Here is a 22745-nt window from a genome sequence, read left to right on the forward strand (position 1 = left end):
TCGAAAAAGATTGTAATTATCTTTGATCTACAACATCGTTTATTGTTTAGTCATAACACAGACGGTTGATGTTGTTTTTTTTCACTTTTTATTCTGTCGGTATTTTTAGAAGTGCCTATACGGTAAGGGTTTTGCTTATTGTTTAATGTCTACTGTAGCGTACAATTGCTTACATCAATGTTATTTGGACACTGTTAGATAATTTGCAATCATACTACATCTAATTTTATATCGTTTATTTATTTTCCTCATCACAGGTATTGATACACTTTACATAACGACGGTTAAGCAACATATGAATTTAATTAAGATAAAACCAAAATAAAGCTACATTTTATGTTCTTGGAATTGATTATTTCAACGCAGTGCTAGACTTTATATTTCTTCAATGAAAGGTTTATATATTATATGCTCTCGTCGCTTGTGCTTTCTAAGTCTGATTCTTCGTCATTCTCGGAACATGTCTCAACCTCAGTGTTATCAGAATCAGAGCTATCTTTCGTACAAAAATTTTCATAAGCTTGTATGTCGACATTGTGAAACCCCTTATTATTCCGCCGTTCACTGCCGATTGCAGGTATTACTGATTTTCCATTTGGTTTTGAAACAATTCGATCCCGTCGCAAAGACTTTTTTATTTTCCCTTTTGCTTTGATTTTGGGAGAAAGCTTAACAGGTGGAAGTGGTACTGATCTTAGATTTGATCGACGTGGTGGAGGGAAACGCTCTTTATCAAACTTGTCGGTAACCGGTTCGAGCGATCTTCTTGGAAAAGCTGATCGATCATATCCAGTGTCCTGTCGGGAGGATGATAATCCTTTCATCAGCTTTGCAAACGTGATAACCTTCTTAAATCTTCTTTTCGCTTCCTGTTGTCTCTCGAATGGAAGCAAGTCGTCAAGTGTAAAGCCATTCTTCTCCAATAATTCTTCTACGGTCATATCATTGACTGGGTCACGTACGCACAAAGAGGCCTGTCCTTGTTGAAATAAGATCCTAGCACATGAAATAAATCCATTTCTAGCAGCCATAACTATGGGTGTAAACCCCTCTTTGTTTCCATTATCAACTTTTAAACCTAGCCTCCGGAAGTGTCGAACCAAGGAATTGGTTCCTATATCATTACCAACCATTGTACAGTACAGCAATGGACTGTTTCCTGAAGAAAAAGAAAGGGGATTAATATTTGCATTGTAGTCATGATGTTAATGCTCTCATTTATATCATTATTTACAAAAAAACACGCGTAAATGTTTAAAAAAATATAGTTGAATAAAATACCTTTATAGTTTAATATATATTTTTTTCTTTATAATATAACTTTATGTGAGAGAAAAAAAGAACAGAGGCAAACAATCACTAACCAGACATACTTTGAAAAAAAAATTATAGAAACTATTTGAAAACAAAATGAATGAAAACCTTAATACTTATTTGCGATTCAGTTCTGTCCAGTACTATACACAAAATTTCACATCACATTTTATTGCATAAGAAAATAACCAACACAGGAAGTTAACCAATCAAATTTATGCCCCTTTTTCCCTTGTGTACAAGCTTAAGTAACCATGCGACCTCATGCTTCCAAAATATTCTACAGAAACACCACAAAACAAAATGGTGTTTTGAAACTCACAAGATATATTTTTATGATTCAGAATTGTCTTACGACATTAAAATGTAGGACAAATTCAAGGGAATAATTTTGTTCTACTCTTTTCTCTTTTTCGTTTGCAACTGTATGTGACACTATGATTTTGTCGTATTGTACCTATAACACCCTTTATTAAAGGGAGTTTTTTTATATCATTATTTACTACGTATATGTTTTTAAGAATACAGAAAGCCATGACAGTTCATACAGTTGGCCGAAATGAAAAAGAGCATTTTTTTTTTATTTTGCTGTATTCTTTTAAAGATTGTTTATAGTCCATATTACGTATGAGCAGCTCATGCTTTTGAAATGACAAAAGGATGACAGGAAGTACTACAAGCGACATTATTTGTGATTTTTGGTGCAACTTTAGTATTATTATTGCAATTTCGAAATGTATAATATGCCAACATAGTTAATTCTTCAAACTTTTCTCATCATTTGATTTGTAATTGCATAATTTATCAAATGAGAGAATCATGCAGCCATTCGTTCTTATAGCAGCCGCTGTTCCTTAAAGTAGATTTTTAAAAGCCACACCATAAACCTTGCAGTATTGTACTTACCTTTATCATCTGTCGTGTCGGGATCTATGTCTCTGTGTTTAACAAAGACTTCTACAAGGTCGTTGCATCTTTTTTCACAGGCGTAACTCAGTGGTGTTCTACCATTATCATCAGCAAGATTGACGTCTCCGCCATGAAAGAGTAAAAGTCGGGATACCGAAGTACGTCTCAACTCCTCCTAAAATGTTAGAATTGATACATCAAAATAGCGTTAGTCTTTAACCTTCCTATCTGTTTTTATAACATCAAGTAATTACAAGATTAAGGTGATTTAACATATACTTTTGTTTACAATGACCCATTACTCTCTAATAACACTCTATGCTTAATATTTAAGACAGAAGTAGGCAAATTATATTGATACTGGCACCGTAATGGCTTGAGTAGTTTTCGATTTTTCTTGTCTTACCAGTTTAAAATCATTTTTAATGAGATACTTCTTTCAGATGAAATCTATTATATTCGTAGCGCTTTTCATCCTACATTATTACAACTTAATTATTTTATGTATACCTACCTTAATAGTACATGCTACAATCAAGGGAGTTTTCCCGTTGAAATCTCTGGCATTGACAATATTTCCTGGAGATGCTTCAAGAATAAACCTCACTAAGTGTTGTTTTCCTTTTCTAATGGCATCGAACAACATTCTCCCATCTGTGTCATCATCAAACTTTTCCTCGTTATTTGACATCAGGTTTACTAAGGAACGGATGTAAAAAAAATCAAATAGTTCACCTCGCTGGTTAGAATGTTTCTGGTACTTCTTTAAAGTAGTGGTCATTTTTACGCAAACTTTATGTCAAATACTTTGCACGCTTCCAATTTTTCAACCAGACAGAGAGATAACAATCATTTCCCAAGTAACACGTCAGAGAACAGTAAGGCATGGTACAATCATACTTTACACGCTATAACTAAATGTGATTTTCATTTTACTAATGCAACAAACGAATGTATATCTTTTATATCCTTGGTTTTAAGTCAACAATAACAGATATCAAATCACGATTCTTCCTTGTAAACTCTTGACTTTTCATATCTTCAATTAATAAGATTATGTTTACAGACATAAAATCAACTAATATGTGTAACAGATTTTTTTATTTACCAATTAATACACTTCTCTTAACCTTTCTCTTCTATTTTCTTATTTCCGTCGCTTGCAAGGATAACCCTTAATCAATATACATCATTTTATGCTTTGCACTATTAAATGTATCATGTATCTCTTTATAAATAGTTATAAATTCCTTTTTTTTTCTCTAACAACACCGGAAAAAACTTGACGATAAATTATTTTCAGACGTACCCACAGCGGTAAATTCGATACTGTTTAGATAATTTGTGTGCCTCTTATCCCAGGAATAGATTACCTTAGCCGTATTTGACACAACTTTTTGGAATTTCGGATCCTCAATGCTCTTCAACTTAGTCTGACGTACTAAATTATAATCCATGCTCTTCAACTTAGTCTGACGTACTAAATTATAATCCTTGTACTTTTGATAACTGTTTACACCACTGGGTCGATGCTACTGCTGGTGGACGTTTCGTCCCCGAGAGTATCACCAGCCCAGTAGTCAGCACTACGGTGTTGACATGAATATCAATTGTGTGGTCATTTATATAAATTTCCTGTTACAAAACTTTAAAATTTTCACAAAAACTATGGATTTTCTAATCCAAGGAATAGATTACCATAGCCGTATTTGGCACAACTGTTTTGTTTCGGATCCTCAATGCTCTTCAACTTTGTACTTGTTTGGCTTTAAAACTGTTTTGATATGAGCGTCACTGATGAGTCTTTTGTAGACGAAACGCGCGTCTGGCGTACTAAATTATAATCTTTGTACTTTTGATACTTATTTACACCACTGGGTCGATGCCACTGCTGGTAGACGTTTCGTCCCCGAGGGTATCACCAGCCCAGTAGTCAGCACCTCGGTGTTGACATGAATATCAATTGTGTGTTCAAATTAATAAATTTCCTGTTACAAATCTTTAAAATTTTCGAAAAACTATGGATTTTCTTATCCAAGGAATAGATTACCATAGCTGTATTTGGCACAACTGTTTGGTTTCGGATCCTCAATGCTCTTCAACTTTATACTTGTTTGACTTTATAACTTTTTTGATATGAGCGTCACTGATGAGTCTTGTGTAGACGAAACGCGCGTCTGGCGTACTTAATTATAATCCTGGTACCTTTGATTTAGATTTATTATAAAAATATTAGTAAAATAAATATGTTAGCACATAAACTTGCGAAAAAAAACATCCAGGGAAAGGTTCAATAAAATCTGGTTAATATTTGTGTAAGAGATATTGTGGACACAATATTTATACCAAACTCTAACTTTAAGAATTTTTTTTATAATTGTATATGCATGCCAGAATCAATAGGAGGTACACAAATATTGTATTTTGTAAAAAATATAAATATTTATGATTAGTGAAATCAAAATACTGGTTTGGAGAGTTGAATACAACCTGATATAGATATCATAAAGTCCATGTTTTGGTATTTGAAAACAAAAAAACACCCAGATCGACATTTAAACCAAAGCTGCAAAATCTAAGAGAGATTCTGTGAAAGTTTTATCGAGATCCAGGAAGGAGTTTAGGTTGAGCTGTGAATGCAAGATGTGTTCCCCTTTTGTAGATATTGAAAACTAAATTACTATGAACAGTCAAATACTTAGGGCTTGGGTATTTCTCTCTTGTTTAAATCACCACCTGAGAAAAAAGTTTAATGTACGACGGACAATCAAACAAAATAAAATACTATATAGTACTTTGTGACATTGTAGATTAGTAGAACTTTAAAACATAAATCATGATACAAATAGTTGATTTCATGTTTGCTCATCTAAAATATTTAAATCTAGCTTTTTTACACAAGATTATATTTCTTTTTGTAGTCTATAGACATTTCTCAGCCACGAAAGAAACATTTTGCTTACATCCACGTCATTTTAACTCTGATGCATATTTATCTTCAAAGCAATACATCATATATATTTGTTTGTGTGCTTTAAATACGACTGATATGCAGGAAAATAACAAACTATGGATAATAATGTCATTAAATCGTTGTGATTATTAATTTACCCTAATTATGTTACATATTTGTCTCGTCAACTGTTTATTATGATTGCACACAACGAAATACATGAAAATTGTTTGTCAATATTGCCTCATAGTGATCTGCAGTTAGCTAGAGATGTTGGTAAGAAACGAGTTCATAATCTGTATCATCATACGGTCACCATTATCTTGTGAATTTTAAATATTTGAAACTATTTTACAGTTAGACATGTTTTATGTTTAAAGTTTGAATGACAGGTCAATTTTTGTTGTCTGTAGTATATTTCTATAAGGTTATTTGAAGTCAAGTAACAATACACCTGAATATTATTGAAAAGTTTCTATTTCATATTTAATATTGAATGATTTCTGTTATGGTGAAAAATTTGAGAATGGAATATTCAGGTCAGTTTTCAACCTTTGGTCCGTCGGTGCTCGAACTAACGACAACTATCACAGCCTAGGCTATCAGTCTACCAATCAGACAATCTGTTTTGTTTTATGGCCTACGGGGAAAATATGTAGTACTTGTATACTTACATCATAAATAATATTTTTAAATACCGCCTACAAAGTTAAATTTTTGAGTTTCAGTATTTTTTTAAGTATATAATGGTACACGATGTTTGTTATCAGCTATTTTTGAATTCTCTAGTGAGGGAAATACGTTTAAAATCTACACTATGCTTAGATCATCCAGTTGTACAATATGTTAATTTCATTTCATAATATTGATATTAAGGTAGTCCTCAAATTGCAGATATCAAATAGACCGTCTCTTTGTATATTGGCGTTGTTTTTTGTTGCATGCTATGCCAGTGTTCCGGTTTTTTTCTTTGTTCTCTTCTTATTGTTGATGTGTTTCCCTTGGTTTTAGTTTGTAATCCAGATTTGTTTTCTTTCTATCGATTTATGACTTTTGAACAAAGGTATACTACTTTTGCCTTTTTTTAAAGACCTATGTTTTTTTGGTTTTTTTCCATTTAAACACTTATGTTTATTCCAACAGTACAATTACGAAGCAAACATATGGGGCGCAATAAAACATTATTTCTAATAAGTTTGATATATGAAAGTCATATTTTCTAAATTTCATAAGGTTGCAATGAAAATAGGTTCAAGTCATACTGATTTATGTACATGAACGTCATTCGAATGTATTTTTATGCGTATTGGTTGAACGTCATGAAAATAAGATGTGGTATGATTGCCAATGAGATATGCAAAAGACCAAATTGACTAATGGACATAAGAAAATAAGTCCAATGCTACTTACAATTAAAAGAAACATAATCAATGAATATTTTTCTAGTATTGTTAATATAGTGTTTTGTATACAAAATGTATGTCAATTAATTTAATCAGCTGATTATTCCCTGTGCAGTCAGTGGATTGTAACAGGGTACGTCAGGAGAAGCTTGGAATCTTGATGGTTTATTTTACAAGCAATATTTGATGAATAAAATTATTATGTAGTTAAAAAAAAGAAAAAATTGATAAAAATGTAAGCAACAGTATGTCATCGTACGGCACAAAGTCTAAGTCTATATTTTGGCATGAAAAATGAAAAATACTAATATCGAGGAAAATATTACCTGAGTTATGTAAACTCGTAACAAACGAAAAACAAATATAATAGGTAGCAATAAACGACAATCACTAAATAACAGACTCCTGACGTAGACACCTTCAAATAGATATCGGGTTATATATGTTTACAAGAGCTCTACCCTCCCTTTTACATAAGACAATGGCGTAACAGCACTATGAAAGGCTGTTCATGTCGAAAACCCGATAAAGTAACGCGTTAATATATTTTTAACGCGTTTTTTAATTATTAAAAGCGTTAATCACTAAACTACAAAAAATTAGCGAATTTTTTTTCTTCTTTCACCTTAACAACGTTTTAAGTCGTCAGATTTACTCGAAACTTACTAAATGAAATGGCCAGATGTGTCATATTTTCGTCAATTAACGCGATAAAGTTTACAGATTTTTATCACATATATATATATTATCGTCATTAATTACTTATCGCGTTTGAGTAAGAATTAACGCGTTAAATGAAAGTTTAACGCGTTAAATGAAACTTTAACGCATTAAATACAACTTAAACGCGTTTTAAATGCTATTGTAACGTAAATACTACTTTATCGCGTTAAAAGCAACTAGATAGGGTGTCTTCCTCAGTCTTGGATTTTGAAATACCAGAAAACAAGGTCTAGATCTTTGACAAAATGTGCAAATTTTTAGATTAGTAGGTAATTCATGTGCAAGAATTTTCATTATAATATAGAAAAATGCCATGTTTTATCATATTTATGGTTGTATTTAACAAAAAAAACGAATACTTATGTTTGAATCCACTTTTTCCAACTTTGCCAAAAAAAGGGGAGGCAACTCAAATGCAAGGGCAGATAATTCAGATAGTGTTACTTTTACAATAGAATGTGTTAGGAATTTACCCATTTTATTATGTAGCAAGAAAACAAGTTCGGTGACACCCCTTTTTTTCATTTTTGTTTTTTTTTATATATAAAAGCATAATATTGGAGCTATCTCCTCATATTTTATCTCAAAATTAAATGGTGTAGTTTTCGTTTTATTGCGGAAAATTAGGTTTTCCATGCATAATCAATACAAAATCGATCAATTTTGCACAACCTGTAGTGTGAAATTAAGTCCCGTGATCCATCCTTTTTATTAATGTTTTTAAACAAGCAGGATATAAACTACAATTTGGCAAATTATTAAAAAATTCTATGGATTATAATTTAGACACCCCATCTGCCATGAATGCAACTTTAACGCGTTCAATGCAACTTTAACGCGTTAAATACAACTTTAACGAGTGAAATATAACTTTTACGAGTTAAATATAACTTTAACGAGTTAAATATAACTTTAACGAGTTAAATGCTATTTTAATGCGTTAAAAGCAACTTAAATGCGTTTTTCTGAAGATGGTGACAACATATCTATATCTATCAACCAAACATCAGTTAAATATTACCATGGGAAATTGTTACACGGCTGTCAGTCAGATAGCTGAGGACAAATCATAATTTGGCCTTTTATCATTTTTTTACATTCTGGCGTCATTGATGAGTCTTTTTTTTTTAAAAACGCGCGTCTGGCGCAAATACAAAATTTCAATTCTGGTATCTATGATGAGTTTATTTATCAGCTAGCAATCTTGTATGAATTGTAAACATGTATAAAACAAGAGGTTCTTAATAGCATGCATCGTGCATCAAGTAAACTATGCCCAATAAGGTTATGAATCTGTGCCAAATGTTTCACTGGTAATAGGGTTAAGCGAACGACCGTGTGATATTGCGGGGGAGGGGGGAGATGATCTATTCTTTATTTTTACGTCTTACTAAGTCGGTTTTTTTCCGGCATTTTGTACATCTAAATACTGCGTTGTTCTGTCTACTAGGCATGTACGGAGACCATATCATTTTTTGTTTCCTGAATTTGGCGCTATTATTAGTGCCCTACCTGCAAAGCTCAAAGAGACTTTCTATCTGTCTGTCCGTTCTCTATTCGTTATCAGTCCTGAATTTTGTCCAAGGTGATGGTTGTCTTTCTGACTGTAACTTCCTTGTTTTATTTTTTATTTTCATTGTGTCGCGTTAAATGATTTTTTTAGCGCGTCAAAACGATGATTGAATTTGTTGCGTTAAATGTGATTCATTATGACACATGAGGCCAGTGCAACGGGTATTTTATCGTGATAAATGTCGTTTTTCCCTCACAGGTTAAATCTCCAACTTAATAATTTCAAAGTTTAACGCGTTAAATATATTGATTTCTTTACGCGTTAAAACTGTATTTATCGCGTTAAATGTTAACGCGTCACTTTATCGGGTTTTTGACACGAACGGCCTTTCATACAGCACGACAAAAAAACTTCAAACGTCAGTTGAAATAAGTAACAAAAAGACTTATGATACAAAACACCGATATAAGATAACTCGCATCTACTGAAAGCTTGTTTAAAGCCAATTGCAACTGATTAATAAATCAAATTCTCAGTTCTACTAGATATTAATCCAATGGATTTAGTAATAAGCGCTATAAAAAAGACATGTGGCAAGCCGTTGGGAATTCATATGTATCAACAATACGGTAAGGTCCACATTTCATGTTTGCACATTTTCCTTAAATTTTGAAACTGATGTCGGGGTGTTGTCTCTTTGTCACGTTCTCAATTTTCATTCTCAATCTTATTCCCTGTTTTAGATATTAAAAAAAGCATTCATAAATATTGATAAACATCATTGTTGATATCAAAAAATTATTGTGTCACTATCATATATTTTGTTTGTATAAATAACTGTAAAAGAAAAAAGGGTAATGCATAAATATAAGCATCGACATGTGTTCATTACGTTTTATGATTACACATTTAGTCAGTATTTTTTAATTTAATAGTATCAAAATCAGTGACGTAACAATAAAACAAATGTACATAGACAATGTATCTTAATCTTAGTGTTCAAATGATAACATTTAAGAGTAGGCTTATTCCAAGGGTCTGTTTCTCATTTGATCATTCAATTGTAATGTTAACTGTTATATCGACATGTTAAGCTTTAAATAATATGACAATTTGTAATTTATATCTGTGGTCGCTTTTAATCATTGCTTGTTCTTGGTGATTAAGGTTTTTATTTATAAATACTAGTATGGGTTGTTGTAAATTTTCTATCCTGGTGTGTATACGTACAGGTTACTATTTCAATATGTAATAAAAAAAAACCTTAAAAAGCGTGCATATCATATTGATTTCTATGATATGCATAAATACAAAACAGACGTATTTAACAAATAGATTTATTAACAATCAATTATGAATTGCTGAATAACGTCATATTATATTAACAACATCATTTAGTAGTTCATCTTCCATTTCCACCTACACAATCATTCGTGTTGAATATATTTCATTTTCCAGTTAGTATACTTTACAGTTACTTTCTATCACTTATTTTCCTAGTTTCTGTTTGTTTCTTAATGTATTTAATATTAAAACTCAGCTAAGATGAAATCTTTCTAATCGTTTTTTAAACATGGACTTTAGTTAAACAACCGATATTGTTTGACTCTTTTCGCTAATATCTGAAAATATAAGAAATATAGCATTTGAAATATATACGTACATGGGTGTTGTGATAAATGAAAAAAAAAGCACTCGCCATTACTTATAGCTTTTTTTTTTTAAATAAATATGTAATTTGTTACACAATATAGATACAAGCATCTACTGAAAACTAAGAAAACTTTTTTATCAATTTTTAACCGCTTGCAACTAAAAAAAGATCTTTTACGGTAGACAGTCTGTCCATTTAAAGGGCCAAACATAAGACTAAAGAGTGTTATTGCAGAAAACATTTTTTTTCATACAGCCCACGGGTTAACCTTGAAAATTAGCATTACTAATTACTAATCCAGGAATAGACAACCTTAGCTGTATTTGGCACAACTTTTTAATTTTGGGTCATCAATGCTCTTCAACTTTGTACTTGTTTGGCTTTATAACTATTTTGGTCTGAGCGTTACTGATGAGTCTTATGTAGACGAAACGCGCGTCTGGTGTATTAAATTATAATCCTGGTGCCTTTGATAACTACTATCAGTATCACAAAAAAAAACATGCCGTTAGTTTAAACTTTATATAGAATATAACATTGAAATTTAATCGTGGCATTTATTGCATATGTGTTAAAAACAATTTGAACATTTGAAAAATATACTGTTACCGTTTTAGTTATTCAAACAATCAAGTGGTATGCTATCTGTTATTTACACCACATAGTGGGTTATAATTTTTTTAATTTTAATTAAGGACTTTCTTTCTTTTATGAGAGTTTGGGAATAAATGACATTAGTTATACATTTAAATAGTTCTCTGTATTTTGAAATTTTAAATAGAAACGTATTAACTTATAAACATTTGACCGTAACTAAGATATTACAATACGGTTTTATCATTTTTGGGATATTTTTAACATTGCCAAAAAAAGGGAGGTTTGGCTAGGCGTACAACAAGGTGCAACCCATCATTAATTCTAAACAGGTCCCGAAAAAAGTTAGAAATATGGCAGTTGTTGTCAAATAGTCTGTTTATATGTGTTTTTGAGTTTGTTTTTGCAGCAGTTCAGTCTTTCTGTTATTTCGTTGTTTTCCTTTTATAGTTGATGTGTTTCCCTCGGATTTGGTTTGTGAATTTTATTTTCGCTCAATCGATTTATGACTATTGTACAGTAGTAAACTTATGTTTCCTTATTTCTGCTATCGAGTCAATTTTATTCTAATTCTCTGGAATAAAATTAACATGATAAAAAAACTGAAGTCGTACTCAGAACTTTCTCTGGAATAAAACTCACCTGACACACTAATGGAGGCGTACTCGTAATAAACTTACCTGATAAACTGGTGGAGGCGTAGTCTGGATCATCTCTAGATAAACTTGTCACAGATGGCACATATACTGCAATTGAAGATTTATATATGTAGATACGTTTGCAAAAGTTTTTCCGGTTTAACATTCATTTTTGAAAATCATTTTATGAGCAAAACAACTTTCAATGTTTTGCCTTGGATAAGTTTTCTTTCAATCTGTTTATTATAATAAACGAAACTCTAACAATGCGCATTAATAAAAAAATTATTATTTGTTCCTCAATTTTTTGCTGACCTGGGACTTTGTTTTCAATACAATATGCTGATAAAACAAACAATAAAAATGATTATTAGTTGCGGATAGAACAAGCTTCCCGGAACAGCTGGGAGTACTCTTAGCTCGATACTATGTCTTTATTTGGAAGCAAGTCATTTCGTACCCTGACCATTTCGTACCTCTGCCATTTCGTACCCAAATCTGCCATTCCGTACCCAACATTTACCATTTCGTACCCACGTTTTGTGTCGATTAGACGAGTCAAGCCATTTGCTACTGAAATTTAGTTTGACAGTTTGTTCTTATGTTATAATATAACACCACTGTCACGTTTGGGAGATATGAGGGCTCGCAAACATGTTGAACCCATCCATAATGTATATTTGACTGTCCCAAATCTGGTCGTATGATTTCGTTTAAAATACAATTAATTTCACCAATACTAAAAACAGTTCTATATTAACATTCTTTTAATTGTTAGAAAAAACATCAAATAACACCACTACAAACTTAATTCCAATGTTATAATCCATTTTTAGAAATTAACCTGTGACAGTTTTTTTTGTGTGGCTTAGATACATTCGTGTGACACAGAGATCATAAGCCCCTTATTCTGTATTTGTGTATTGTCGTAAATTAACTTTAGGTGTTCGTTGTTATTTTATGGTTTACATGTCGAAATGTACCATGTGTACTATTATATTACTTATTTATGTATTTTTTTCTGTTATGAGTGTTCTTGCATTGATGTGTACTGTTTTCCTATCACGTAATTGTCATTTTAGCGGTATTGTTTTGACATTTTCATATAAGCGGGATGTTCTGCTAGTCATAAAACCAAGTTCACCCCACCATTAGTTCTTAAAATGGCATGTACCAAGTCAGGAATATGGCAGTTTTCATAAAATAGTTCTTTTCTATGTATGTAGCATTGGCATATGTTTTGGTACACTTTAATGTTTCTGTTGTAATTTTTTTCTTTTAATAGATGATGATTGTGTTTCCCTCGGTATAAGTTTGGAAACCTGATTTGTTTTCTCTTAATCGATAAATGTCTTTTGAACAGCGGTATTAATACTACTGTTGCCTTTACTTATAGTGTCATAAATCAGGCCGTTGTTTTTTCGTAAAATTGTTTCAAGGTTTCTTGAGCTCGAGTATAATAATAACCGTTTCATTTCTAATACGACATTCTGAAATAGGAATAACATTCTGAATAATTCCTATAGAACCGTGTGGAAAACAATCCAAATCAGTGTTGTAGTGTAAATGTATATTTGTTTACTTTAAATTTCAGTTTAATCATAATCTTATTAAAATTAATAACTATCGTTAAGGATTAACTGGTATAATCCAAAGTGGGTGGGTATTTCGTTTTTAAATGTTAGTGTATAGTCTGTCTGAACAACGTGAAAAAAAGCAAATACGGTACGCAGTCCAACCAACTCCACTAGATCTGTTGAATGTGAACTATTTGACTGACACTTGTGGAAGTATTTTATTAGTTATTTATAAGTATTCGCACCTATTGGTGATAATGGGGGTTGATTAACTACCGCTCGATGGAGAACAGATTAAACAACTGAATTAAGATGTGAATTAACATATTAAAAGATAATAATTTTGAAATGCATAAAAATGAAATTGAAAAATGATAAAACTAAGATGCTGTAATAAATGAATATATAAAGGAAACTCCAAACCAGTATATATCGATATTTATAAAAAAAAAAAAAAAGTGATATAAGATACCGGAATCCCCCCCCCCCTCGAAGGGTAGCATAGCTGGTAATACTATACCAATATAAAGAAAAAAGTGAAAGAAAAATCCTATGATTATGTTGGTTATCCTTTTTTAAACAAACGTTTCAACCAATATTCTGACGATTTTACCGCGATGTGTTTTTAAGAAAGGTTTTAACACTTGACAATCTATTTATAATTTCTCTGCTTGAACATTTGAAATGAAGATAAAAAAACGCAAATCTGAAAAACTTTTTGACAAAATTTGAAAGGAAGTTCTTGGTTAACATATAAATGGAAAAAGGTTTAAAAGATAATTTCTCAATAAGCGTAAGGTTTCCTATATAGTATTCGCTTACTTTCACGTCCAAAACAATATGATCTACAGCAACCACCGAAAACATATAGAATTTGACGGGGATAAAAATGTCTATGAGCGATCAACTATTCCCTCAGTAAAATAAATCAGAATTAGTGTAAAGACGTCATCAACTGTCGAAGTAAAAAAAAATATGACCTTGTGCGGTTAAGTCTACGTCGTCAATATAACAATAAGAAGATTTGGTATAACTGCCAATTAGAAAACTATTCACCTGAGACAAGATGACGCATACAAGCAGTTGACTACCTTTAACCATATGGTAAATTATAAAAAGCAGTACTGTAGTTGTACAAGAAGAATCTTATCAGGTCGTGTTTTGTTAAGTTTAAAATCAATTATTTATTCCCAACCTTCAAGGCATACTGAATAGATCTCTATTTGACGGCGGAAATCAACCTATAAAACGTCTTACATGATGATGAAATGTAAAACAATTAAAACGAGAAAACCAACGTTCATGTAAAAAAGCAATAAACGAATTACTGATAGGATTGACAAAACCAATAATAACCATTGATTACTACAGAATCCTTACCTTCAACATACTATTTGTTAGGAGGCGGGGTAAAATATGTTTGCAAGCCCTCGACCCTCCAATAACCTAAGACAGTATTAAAACAAAACAACAAAAGAAAGCACTGTAAAAAGGTGAAAAGGATCAAACTTGGACTCATTAGATCGGCAAAACAGCACTGAAAAAAACTAACAAAAACTTAAGACACTAAAAATCAATATAAAAGTACTAGATATTAGACTGTCTGATGTTCAAATTCGACTAAGTTTTATTAGATTTTTTAATTTTTGACACCAATGGAGGAACAAGACCCACTACGTTTTCTTTGTACTTGATCACAGTATTTTCTGATCTGCAGGCGGCTAAGTGTAACTGCATGAATTTAGATTTGGCTTCAACATTTCTAGATTTCTTGTTTCGTAGCAAAATTCTTGACAATATATGGATAATCATTTTCTACGGTATTTTCTAGGTTTGGATTTTATTAACCTGCACGACTTGAACGTGAATCTTTAATATAATGTTGCAACAAACCGAACAGAGCAGGAAGGTAAAGTTGGAAAACAAGAATATTCTGAAGTAGCAACATATTATTAGGACATGTACCAAATGCTCTACAGAATCACTGGCGAAATTATGTTAAACACCTTTGAAAAACAAATATCGTACTGACCACTGTCCGTAATAGCTGAAAATAGGCTTGGTAACCAATGAAACTCGTCTGATCTTGCATCTATTGCTTCACATTCGTCTAAAGCAGGTGGGATGTAGCTATCTTCAACAATCACCGGTATTATATCTTTACTGCGAACCTTATTTTCATAGTAAAGTCTCCATTCTTGATTGACAAAATCATCTGAGATGACGACAACTACCTTTTCTGAACGTCTCAACGCGTGTTCTATTGATTCTCGTTTTGATTGTCCTTTTTTGAAATTTCTGGCGGGATAACAGCAAACTATTCCAACCTTGGGTGATTCAAGCATTTTCACTACATCTGCAACCCATGGCTTGTTTCTAGATGTGTGTGCGAAAAACGCGTGGTACTTTTTCTTTGGAGGTAATTGAGGACAAGCGCCTCGAATCAGCTCCAAAAATTGATCCCACCATTTAACTTGCTTGCAAGTAGCGTTAATGAACATACAGTCTTTTAGAAACGGTGGAATATTACAAGGTTCGATCAATACGGGAATGAAGACTAAATCGTTGACGTTTCCTCGAGACAAAATTTCCAATTCCATTTTTGCCCAGTCACCGTTAATGTAAGTATTCGATAAAACTATAACAATCCTCATGGATTTGCCAATAAAATGCTGAATGTTTGAAGAAAATGATTGGCTCTGATTTTTATCCTTTTCATAGACACAACACTTGAAACCTTTATTTTCTAGTTCCCGAACTACAGCTTTTACCCAGTTTCTGTCACGATTGGCATATTCGTAGCTGAAGAAGACGTGGTATTCCTTGTCTTCAGGTAAGGAAGGTGCTTCATTTACATTAAAATACGAATCTTTTAAAAGCGACATTGTATGTGATCTTTCCAGTGTTGTTGCAGACTTCTCATTAGTTATTTCTCTGGAAAGGATAAGAGAATTATTGTTAATGACAGCATCAAGCGGTGAACACAGTTTTTTCCGCCCTTGCTTATTCGGCATTTTATCCATAGGGATTTGCTCAGAATTCAAATGATCTATATTAAATCCTTCTTCTACATCCGTAATATACAACTAGATTGTAAGATATATTCCGAAATGATAGTGTCACTACTTGTTTAAATATTCCTTTTCAAATTTGAAGTTAAAAGTTTTCTATAAAAGATGGATTCAAAAAGTCTAACACGTCCAGATACACATCATATTATGTTTTTTCACAGACATAAACTTATTCGATAAGAATGTATGGTAGATTTTAATTTCGATAATACCGTAAGATATTGTTCAATAATGGCGGTATGTAGGTTTAAATCTTACTTCTATAGGAACAATTAGCCTGTGACTGACAATCTGTTTTGAACTATTGTTATAACCTTGTTGAATTAACCCTTTTATTCGAGTTTAATACATTACCTTAAGAAGTATGTGCTATACAATCTAATCCATATATAATGTTTGAGTTACATAAAGGCGGATTTTGCTTATGTTTATTTCTTTTGCAATGATAAAGTTTTGAAATACAAAAGATGCAACTGTTTATTTTAAATCATTCTCTTTTAATGGTGCACTTCAATGTTCTCATATACGAAATTGTATAGTTGATGGTAAATCGGTAGAGATTGTGATCCTTTTCTCTGGAAACACAATTTTGGTTTGGAGGAAATTCACCAACTTTAAAAAGACACATAAAAATATGAGATACGTGTAGATCACTATGTACTTTCTATTTAATCTCAAGCGTTTCGATTGAAGTGACCTTTTTTTTTTTTATATAAAACCAGTCTTCAACTAGACCATATTTACCCAATGTCAAATTTAAGGTCACAAAATGAGATATTTTTTTATCATTTGCGTTTTGCTTAACAAGAACAACACATACAGTGTGGACTACACAGAACAGGCAACCGTAGACTTTAAAGACTATTCAAACGTAGACTTCAAAGAATATTCAACCGTAGACTTCAATGACTCTTCAACCGTAGACTTCATAGACTAGTCAAACATAGACTTCACAGAAAAGTCAAACGTGAATTTCAAAGACTAGTCTAACGTGAACGTAGACTTCACAGACTAGGAAACACATGATAAATGAAGTGTGTCTATATTTTATGTCATAGGTCAAGTTCTGATTATCAGGGGCCTTGATGGCCCCATTAAACGATAGCGGAGCTAAATTAATTGACTGTTTTGAAAAGTACTTGGCATGCACACTTTGGCTATTGATGTAAGCATTGATAAAACAGTGTTACTATTTAACACAAAATGTTAAAACATAAATCTAATCAAATAATCAAACGTTATAAAGATATAGGTTAAAAAGCGATAACTGTATTACTAGAAGTTTTAAAATATAAATCATACTTTTAATTACTGTGACAGTGTCTATGTTTTATTTTTGTACCCAATAGCTGATCACCTGCACGTTCTATTAAGCGATATTTGATCGTATGGAATACTTTCATGCTGTTTGCAAATAGAGAAAGATAACGCACTATTCTATGAAATATTTATACTTCGGAGCAATAATGCCGTGTTGACTCTTTTTTATTCATATTTCAGTAAAAGACGAGGACATTACGTTGGAACTTTTTTTTAATATATTCATTTTTAACTTTATACAATACTGTTTTCTTCTAAAATCATATCGTGCAGACAGAGTTAGTTAATTAAACGCAAATCAATTTACATTGTTCAAAACAAATCATGATAAAATGATAAGAAGATTAAAATGTGTATATTTGGATAGGTCATCACTAAATAACAATCAGCTGATTAATTTAATGATTTTTGTTGGAGTATATTGATTAAATTGGCTACAATCCACTCATCACATGTTCAGTTTAAAATCTATGTGTCGAATCTTGTTTCTTTTGTCAAAGCACTTCAAGTGTAGGTATATACATGCCACTGTTTTACTCTGTAAAGTCCCGGTCACAACAGTTCGTACGATTTTTTGTCGTGGAAGATCTAAAAAATTGTTGTCGTGGCACTGTTGTGCAAAATGTCAAAAAAATATTTCCGAGTGGTCACATCAGCTGCGACATGTCCACGATGGTTCCACGATGGGAACAGTACAGAAAAAAAGAATTGTTATTGTACTGTCGTGCGTTTGTCGCAAGTGAGTCTTGCGAAAGTCGTGCGCCAGTCGTACGACAATCGTGAGTTGTTTGGTGCTATTTTTCCGGTTTTCATGTCATGGGATACGCGTGGTACTGTCGTGTCACTGTCGAACGACTGTCGAACGTCTGTCGCACGACTATCGCACAACAGTCATGGGTAATTCGCGCATTTGACTCCGAACTACAAGTCTATAAAGAAAGCCCAATTAATTGCGTGCCATTTGACATTTGCTTTCCATATTGTTCAGTGTCATTATAAGTTCGGTCCAAATAAACGACATTTTTTGTATTAGTTTATATTATAATTGTTCAGCGAATTTACACCAGGATGCACCTGAAAAGAAAAAATTACAAAAGAAAGGTAGTATCAATAAATAAAGGCAACAGTAGTATACCGCTGTTCAAAACACATAAATCCATGGACAAAAAACTAAATCGGGGTAACAAACTAAAACCGAGGGAAACGCATTAAATATAAGAGGAGAACAACGACACAACACTGAAATGTATCACACACAGAAACGGACAAAGCATCAGACAAAATCCCACGAGAATAACAAATATAACATCAAAACCAAATACATGAATTTGGGATAGACAAGTACCGTGACACGTCTTCGCAATGTGAAATTACACTCAAAAATAAGAGAAAACAAACGACGCAACGTTAAAATGTAACACACACAGTAACGAACAATTATATAACAATGGCCATATTCCTGACTTGGTACAGGACTTTTTAAAGGAAAAAATGGTGGGTTGAACCTGGTTTTGTGGCATGCCAAACGTGGGTGATGTACATTCTGTATTTACAACTCGTCTAAACATCAACCCAACAATGTTAGATCTGTAAATTTGCTTTCGCATATTTTTTGTTCTTCCCTCGCCGGGATTCGAACCCATGCTACTGAAATATCGTGACACCAAATCGCCTGCACTGTAACCGGCAGTTTTAATCTAGCGTCGTACTACAGTACATGATATATAAGGCATGAATATGTTATGTTTTACAGATCAGCTAAATTATCTATAGTAAAGGATCCTACAAATTAATGTAAGATACAGTCACAGAAATAATTATATTTATAAGTACGTCTGAACCAGTGACGAATCTACAACAGATTTATCCATCGGATCACCAGCAGTGATGGTGATACATGGTTGTGTACATTCTGTATATACAACTCGTCTAAACATCAACCAAACAATATATATATATATAGCCATGAATAAATGCTCTATGTTAATTACGGAAGCTAGGTAAGGAGCTTTACAGTTTCTATACATCATTTTGGCGTTTATTGAGTACATATCTCATCATTCATTATTGTTCTTATTGTCATATTTGTATGCCTGAACATTCGAACTAAAAAACACTTGTGTATATAAGTAAATTAGTCAGTAGATTATTTATTATGGTGACTTCTGTAATTACAATAATGTGTCAATTAACATAATTTAACATAATATACCCACATACATTACACCCGATTTATGAATATATTTCATTCATAATGTTTGTTTTTTTCGAACTCATGCTACTGAGATATCGTGACACCAAATCGTCATGCACTATATCAGACACGCTAGACCACTCAGCCACCTAGGCTTCGCAAAATTAAAGCTTTCGGTGGCCGGGTGTTACCTTTCCTCGACTGTTTCAATCTAGCGTCTTAATACAGGGCATGATATAGCAGGCATGCAGATGGACTTGTAACAGATCAGATGTGACGATAAATGGCTGACACACGTTAAGAGAGAGCCATATCTCTTGCACGTTAAAGACACCCTTGTAGATTTCGAAAAAGAGCAGGCTAATGCCACTACAAGGCAGCACTCGCACCCGCAAAATGGAAAGGAATTAATATAAGTTGCAAAACTTGTTTCCCAATCCACTATAAATAAATATGTTTAAACTAAACTAACAGATCAAATGAAATATTTATTGTAAAGGATCCTACAAATAAATGCAAGATACAGTCACAGAAATAACAACTCTACAAGAAATGTATCCATCGAATCACCAGCAGTGATGGTTACATATAGTTGAAATTTTTACAAAAACTTCTAATAACTACAGTTTGGATTATGGCTTAAAAGTAGATTTTCATATTTTCGTGTTACGACTTATAATTCATACAAATTATATGTTTACATCTTTGCGTACATATAATTCAAACCTATTAGCGAATCAGGATATCAGGCGTTTTAACTGTCAATGATTTAAACAACATGTTATTTTAATATTCTTGTTGTCTGTTATAGCAGAATAAATTAATTTGATTTGAATTTAGGTCACATATTTTACCACAGTCACGTTATTTATGTTTATTTAATTACTTTAGATAATGATTTCATTGCTGTTTCCAGTGATATACAGTTAAAAAGAGAAAATTAATGTCGATCTGTATACCACTTATTAAGTATGTGGTTTCGTGAAATATTTTGACAAGAAATTGCACTGTTGTTCATTTTATTTTCATCTGAACTTCGTATTGTTGGCAGTTAAGACGTATTACCTCTCAGCTAATCATGTCCTTTGTATGGTATTTATCTCATGGTGGTTGCCAACAACATAATATTTTTGCGGAAATGTTTTCATACTGTGGTTTGTTCGGTCATCATTGTGCACTATTGACAAATGTGTATTCCTACAGAACGAGTGTACAGAAATGTACCTTAGAATTTTACATTGACGATGGTAAATATCCTCTGAATGCTGCTATGTCTAGCAAAAGGTATTGGAAACAAACAGGTGTTAAAAAGCGGGAAAATATTTTAAATCACTTGTCGAGATGTACAAAAATGGAAACCAACAGAACTAATGTATGTTTCGGAGTGTACTGTGGCGTCTATTTTGCTGAACTACGATATACATTATTGTTTAAGGGTCAGCGGAAGCCCGCCTTCTGGTGTTAGATTTTCTTGCAGCGATGAAGACCCATTGGTGATGTTGGGCTGTTTTCTTCTCTTTTGTCGGGTTTTTGTCTCTGACACATTTCACGTTTTTTACATTTTACGTACAAAAATAGATAACGTTTCTATTGGCTTTTCTGTCATTGTTTAAAAACTGTGGCGACTATAGTTATTAGACAATAGCGCAAAGTGATAGCTATTTTTTTTTAATTTAACGTACGTGTTTGGCACCGATCACTTCCTAAAATTGCAGATATTGTAAAACAAAAAACGTATATACGCTGGAAATACTGAGGCTAACACTTATCTAAATAATTGGGACTTACAAAGCTAACACTTATGTTAAAAAGACCAAAGGTTTATAGTCAGCTTTGATTGAGCTGTTCGCAACTTCAATTTCAATATACTTACAATTCATTGCCTGAATGTACCATTTAAATCATAACAATACAGAATCACGGATACTGAACAAAGGATACAGACAGGTATAAATATATCAGTCGGGGGATTCAAAGCACTGCCAAATAATTTGAATGCTTGCCGAGCCAGCTCTATACGGTTTTGATGCCAATTTATAAAACGGACAGTAAGGTATCGCCAAATAAATAGCCAGTTCTTCAGTAATGACATGATTTATAGCAAACATTAATTATTTCTAAAATTGTCCGTTAACTTTATGAATTTATTAATTATGAAAAAACTTAAGATTTAAACTCCCTATGGCAAAATTGACCTAATTTATATTTGGCTCTTACTTAAGGTCCATATAGGTCATGTAGCTCTTCAACTGTTTCAGGTCTTATGTTATTACTTTTCGGATTTCAGATTCTCTGAACGTTCCTTGTAATGGTAAATCCAGAAAAGCACTTTTAGACGCATGAGATTCATAAAGCGTTGTTTTCATTTTTAACAGTGATTTCACACCTTACAATGTGGATGCAAAATTTACATGTTTAGTGTATACATAATACATCTATTTTCTATACATGAAATTTATTGTATGAACATTGAGCAGTAATATAGACCATAATTTATATGAACTCACCTTCTTCGAAGTGTTATATACCGAATATCAAAAGTTGCTAGTTGCAAGATTTTATATTTGTCCATGATATCACCTATATTTGACACGTGTGTGTATCATTTTTCTTTATACACATGAACAATTTTTGTCTTTGAAATATATTATTAATTAATTATATATAGTTACATAAAACAATGGTTTGAACGTCAAGGCATTGTATAGAACTAATAATAAAAATGAAAGGGTATAGTGTACGATTGTGATAAGCTATATCAGGTTTGTTTGCAATTGAAATAACTGTTATTGAGTAACTAGTGGTACATATATATTGTTACATGTGTATGTAACATTTTGAAGACACGAAATCAAAGGTATATTATAATTTTCTTTACAAGT

At 32.3% G+C, this 22745-nt stretch overlaps 2 protein-coding genes across 3 annotated transcripts; both read right to left on the reverse strand.

Annotated features, from left to right (window-relative positions):
- Positions 1-280: 280 nt before the first annotated feature.
- On the reverse strand, positions 281-3124 carry LOC139517377 (uncharacterized). Its single transcript, XM_071308360.1, has 3 exons — positions 2738-3124; positions 2221-2398; positions 281-1159 (listed from the first exon to the last, which is right to left on the reverse strand). The coding sequence occupies exons 1-3, from the start codon at positions 3002-3004 to the stop codon at positions 405-407; spliced, it is 1200 nt and encodes a 399-aa protein (XP_071164461.1). The 5' UTR covers positions 3005-3124; the 3' UTR covers positions 281-404.
- A 7012-nt stretch (positions 3125-10136) lies between these two features.
- Positions 10137-22446, reverse strand: LOC139517378 (uncharacterized). 2 transcript variants are annotated; one of them, XM_071308362.1, is made up of 4 exons: positions 22371-22446; positions 15311-16212; positions 11744-11809; positions 10137-10437 (listed from the first exon to the last, which is right to left on the reverse strand). In XM_071308362.1, exons 1-4 carry the CDS (start codon positions 22433-22435, stop codon positions 10400-10402), a joined length of 1071 nt encoding a protein of 356 aa, XP_071164463.1. In that variant the 5' UTR covers positions 22436-22446; the 3' UTR covers positions 10137-10399. The 2 variants fall into 2 exon arrangements, with proteins under 2 accessions (XP_071164463.1, XP_071164462.1); XM_071308361.1 differs by lacking the exon at positions 22371-22446 and having other exon boundaries at positions 15311-16496.
- Between the last annotated feature and the right edge of the window lie 299 nt (positions 22447-22745).

This window comes from Mytilus edulis, chromosome 3 (assembly GCF_963676685.1).
Source record: "Mytilus edulis chromosome 3, xbMytEdul2.2, whole genome shotgun sequence".
Classification (NCBI taxonomy): domain Eukaryota; kingdom Metazoa; phylum Mollusca; class Bivalvia; order Mytilida; family Mytilidae; genus Mytilus; species Mytilus edulis.